Here is a 4,853-nt window from a genome sequence, read left to right on the forward strand (position 1 = left end):
ATCCCATGCACCTGGTGAGAAAGAAAAATGAATACAAAGTTGGGAAGACTGAAGTATGCTACAGATGAATGATCATTTTTAGTATCTTCTAAAACTGTTGCGTGTCTACTGTACCCTTTTAAACATGATGAGTGACAGGGCTGCTAGTGCAGTGAAGAGAGCCGCACACAGGATCATGAGGATTCCCACCGGGATGCTTTTATTCAGGGCCATCAACGCTGAAATCCAACCACTACAAGTAACAAACTCATTATTATCGATATCCTAGAAATTTAAATGTATCGTCATTGACACAAAACACAACATCAACTGTTATAAAACTAATGAAATAATAATTTCCTCCCTGATTATTTGTACAGGATGTGTCATCAACGCATTACTTCTCACTCATGCAGTGATTTGTGACATTTGTCCTGTTGTCCTACCTGGCGCCCCAGCCACTGATGCCGATGCACTGAATCACATAGACGCCAAACTGACAGATGTAGACAAAGAAGAAGACGAAGAACCGGAATGAACTGTCACTCCTGCAGAAAGAGGAAAACAAAACAAAAAACATTTAAAGACTTCTGAAAAACCTCAATATTTATTTTGTTGTTAAAATGTGTTTGTACCACCCCCTGCAGGAAAAGGAGAGGTAGCTGAGTGCTGGTGTTCACCTGAAGGCACTGTAAAGTGGTCTGTACCAACAGACGAATGAGCAAGGCGTGAAGAGCAGGAACCAAAGGATGGACAGACCAAAGTCCACGCCCCGGCCTACGTCCACAATGAACCAGGCCAGACAGCTGACCATGTTGACCAGCAGGGTTCCAGTGTGGGCTGGAGGAAGAGGACGAACAGAGTAAGAAATATAACAGTAATGTTGAAACTGGATTTAATAAGTGAGAGAGAGAGAGGGAGAGAGAGATCATAAAGTTAGTCTGAGGATGAGGGGGAGGAGGATCCAGTGTCAAGTTGGCATTAAGGTGCAGTGAACACTACTGTTTAATATTTTAAGATGTAACTGTGTGTGTGGAATAAAACAACTGTAGGAAGAAGTGTCACCACTGCACATTTTACTTGACATATTTGAAATAATAAGTACTTCTGAGTTTTATTTTCTAATCAGCGATTGACTTTTTATTTTTTGTCGACGTACTGGCTTTACTGATGGGACCCTCCTACACAAACCCATGCACAGATTTCTTTTTTTATTATTCATTTCAAAACCCTTCGTCGACCTAACTCGAACATTGACCCTAATCTGGGACGAACCCTCGTTCATTTTAATCCCTAATCCAGTTCTGTCCACATTTCTCACCATATTACAAACTTAACCTTTGACCTCAGAATTGAGACGCCTCATCGTTACAGTACAGTCAGGCTCGTGTCCATCTGGACTACCACTAAAAACACTCACATTCAAATACTCATTACTGCCATTCGTTGTTGTGTGGTGAACAGCGACCGTGTCCTCAAAGAGACCGTTGATGCAGAAAGACGGTGAACAGCGACCGTGTTCTCAAAGAGACCGTTGATGCAGAAAGACTGTGTATTTTCCATCACGGTGTGAAATACAACATGCCGGTGTCGGCTGACCAACCACAGCTGAGTGGAGGTCGGAGAGAAACAGCCTGTGAGTTTGAATCCATTCGGTTTTAAGTATGAAACAGCGATAAGAGAAAATAGACTGTGAATCAAACAGCAGAAATGTGGGAAAAGAGATTCCTGAAATTCCAACATCTGGTGATCACTCATGTCTGTGTATAATCCAATCTGTAGGCAATCATCTGACCAAATCACTTCATTAGGCCACATGACAGCACCATGTGCTCGACGTGAGGGCTGCTCAATTCCACTGGAAGTCAGTCTCTCTCTCTCTCTCTCTCTCTCTCGCTGTAATCTTTGAGGCATATTGTAAATTTGAACGTCACATAAAAATGTAAAAAATAAATTTTAAAAAATGTCTCAGAACTTTGTAAAAGACAGAGATTAAGACCAACCTGATTAAGGTTTATGACAAATGTGGTAGACTGAAATATTATACACAGTTTAAATACCAGTATCATAGTAACATTAGTATTTTAATTTATTGCATGATGTTTTTTGGTGCTAAGGGTTGTCTTATCTATTTTTAAATCGTTTCCTCAAACCCATCCCTTAGTCCTTTGTCACTCTGTGACATTGCTTTTATTTATTTGATTTGACGTGATTGGTACCTTCCATTATAGTTATAACTAATATCTAAGTTATATTTTTCAGTTTGAGTTATTTATTTGCATTTTCAAATATGAAACATTTGAAAAGAAATTGATTTCCCCAGAAGAGACAAAGAATCAGGTTGAAACATGGTTAAAAAGGCGCCCCCTAGTGTTCTACAGTTTATGTATTAAACTGAAGAGTCATAGTTTGGATTACCAAACGGTTAATTTTAATCTCAAAGGCTTCAACTTTAAAAAAAAAAAAGATCATACATTGAAAGGCAGCTTCATAGACACAGCTAGACCCAACACAGTGGACGACACTGACTCACCCATCCAGAGGTAGTACATGATCTTGACCGTCTTTTGGAACTCCACAGGAATGTCCACAGTTATGTCGTGATAGAAACATGGAGCCACTGGGAACTTCTCGGGGAGCGGAGGCCAGTTATTTTTCCTGCCTGAAAAAGAATGAGTTTGGTGAGTTCTGAGTGATTATGCCAAAAACATCAGTTCCATTTCACTGAGAGCCTATGAGCAATGGTTGAAATTAAATGAAATGAAATTTTGCAGAAGTCACTTTCCACCCCAAAGTCTAGGTATATTAGTCCATTAGTAGAGTTTTTCTGGACAGACACCTTCAGAACACAGGCCAGACACACTAAATGAAATAATAATCATATTTATTTGTAACGTTATTATTTGATATATATTTTGGAATCCATTTGCAGACCAGATTGGACAATAATGTTGGAGTCAGCCCACGGGCCGCCAGTTGATGATAGATAGATATATATTAGGTATATTAGATCAATCTGATTGATTATTTTTTGGATTAGGCTGACATGTCTGCAGGTATGTTAGGTTGAATTTCAGATTTGAACCTGAAGCACTGAGCGACTGCATTTCTCTCTCCCGTCGATCCAATTCTGCAGCCTTCTTCTCCAGCTCCTCCTGTCGCCTCAACAGCTCATCAGCTGCTCTCGTCTGCTCCTACATACATATACATACACATACACACATAACAAAATCTGTCTTGTCAGAGATAGTCCCAGCTGTGGTCAGTGATGTCTGTACCTGAGGCTGTGAGTAGGACGGAGGCTCCTCTGTGGGCTTCATGATGGCTGGCTGTGTGTTGGTGGGTGCAGCCGACCTGGGAGCCATCGGTGCAGGTGTCTGTGGAGAGGAAAAAATGAAACACGTTTACCTTATAGTTTAGTACAACTGTCAAACAGCAGTGAAACCTCATCTGTGCACTCTTTACATACATTAATCGTTACATCACTATCAACATCCTCCCATGCGTGCCTTATGTTTATATTGTTCAGTAATACATCCACACGGGGCAGTGCTGAGTTAGTCTTTTCTATCCATAGATGCTCCTCCTCTGTACAGTCAGTTTCTCTGGCACTAACAAACACGGTGAAGGTGGAGAAGGTTGTGACAATGTTCCTGCAGGAGACCGTGCTTGGACAGAAATTGTTCTCGCTGGTTATGCTGTGTTTGTTGTTCTATCCCATAATAATGTTTCTTACTTTGGGGCACAGGACTGCAAGTTCTCCAATGACGTACCAAATTACACATGTGAAGAAGGCTCGAGGAGAGTAGCATTGAGCATAATGTAGTTTAGTAAAATGTTGTACATATTCAAAAAGGTAGTTCAGTTCAGTAGTGAATATTTAACGGAGCTTCGACTGTTTTGGTTACACATACTTGGCACCGAGGTCTGAGATAAACACTCTGATCCAATCAGCTTATTTTTGAGCTGTTGAGTTTTAAATGAGACAGAAACTGCTTCTGGACGCTGGTCACTGGTTAACGTTGAAGTAAATGTGACCAAAGTTTACCTTCATGACTAAAAGGCTCCCTGGTCTATTTCCTTGAACCACTTTAACGATAAACGATTTAGAATACACAGAAGTAATTGTTTTGAAAATAATCTAAACTTTTATTTAGTGGATCAGACTTTAAATATGGTGTAATTTGTTGTCATTTAATTGTTTTTGTTATTTGTTTCGTATTTCTTATTTATGTAACTGAATACCAGTTAACCCCAAGTTTTACCATCACTGTTACCTAGTATCTAATAGCATCACTTGAAAGTGAGAATTAACCTCCAGAAATAGACACATTTCCTGAAACCTGCTTAACTGCTTTTTGATCATTCAGCTGCCAGGATCATTCTGAAAAGCACTCACTGGTGTGGTGTCTGTGAAAGGATTGTACTCCTCCAGCTCAGAGGCAGCCGCCCGCCCCACCTGGGTCCGGGACGGGGCCCGGGGGGGGATGACATAACCGTTCCATATGTACTTTGTGTTTTCACACAGAGCAGCAACGTTACGTACTTTGTGTTTTCACACAGAGCAGCAGTGTCAGTCGCTGTGGCCATATTGATTAAAATGGCTAATGAGAGTGTGACTAACCCCCTCCATTGTTCTCCGAAGCCTTAAACCATGATCTTCCTTTGAAACAGGACTATAATTCACCACTGACAAAGACAAGATGATTCCAATAATTTTCACGGGAAGAAGTCTATAAATAGCCCAAAATGCGGTCCAGGGGTTTAAGAAGCAGAGCCGTGGGTTGAGCTGCCGAAGACAGAGATGTACAAGAACACATTCTAGTTCTAGTTCTTTGCACTGAGCACAAAACCTCTTCTGCACCGAGTCATCC

General features: G+C 40.8%; 1 protein-coding gene across 1 annotated transcript in view; it reads right to left on the reverse strand.

Moving 5' to 3' along the window:
* The window catches only part of LOC103390028 (secretory carrier-associated membrane protein 1), a 4,576-nt gene extending 128 nt beyond the window's left edge, over positions 1 to 4,448 (reverse strand). The window contains exons 1-8 of the mRNA XM_008325712.2: positions 4,379 to 4,448; positions 3,258 to 3,356; positions 3,065 to 3,173; positions 2,513 to 2,641; positions 660 to 819; positions 426 to 527; positions 115 to 232; positions 5 to 11 (exon numbers count right to left, since the gene is read on the reverse strand). Of these exons, the coding sequence (XP_008323934.2) occupies positions 5 to 11; positions 115 to 232; positions 426 to 527; positions 660 to 819; positions 2,513 to 2,641; positions 3,065 to 3,173; positions 3,258 to 3,344 (712 nt within the window). The 5' untranslated portion in view covers positions 3,345 to 3,356; positions 4,379 to 4,448. The remainder of the gene's footprint in view (positions 1 to 4; positions 12 to 114; positions 233 to 425; positions 528 to 659; positions 820 to 2,512; positions 2,642 to 3,064; positions 3,174 to 3,257; positions 3,357 to 4,378) is intronic.
* Positions 4,449 to 4,853: the final 405 nt, after the last annotated feature.

Source organism: Cynoglossus semilaevis, chromosome 14, assembly GCF_000523025.1.
Source record: "Cynoglossus semilaevis isolate Cse_v1.0 chromosome 14, Cse_v1.0, whole genome shotgun sequence".
In the NCBI taxonomy this organism is placed as follows: Eukaryota; Metazoa; Chordata; class Actinopteri; order Pleuronectiformes; family Cynoglossidae; genus Cynoglossus; species Cynoglossus semilaevis.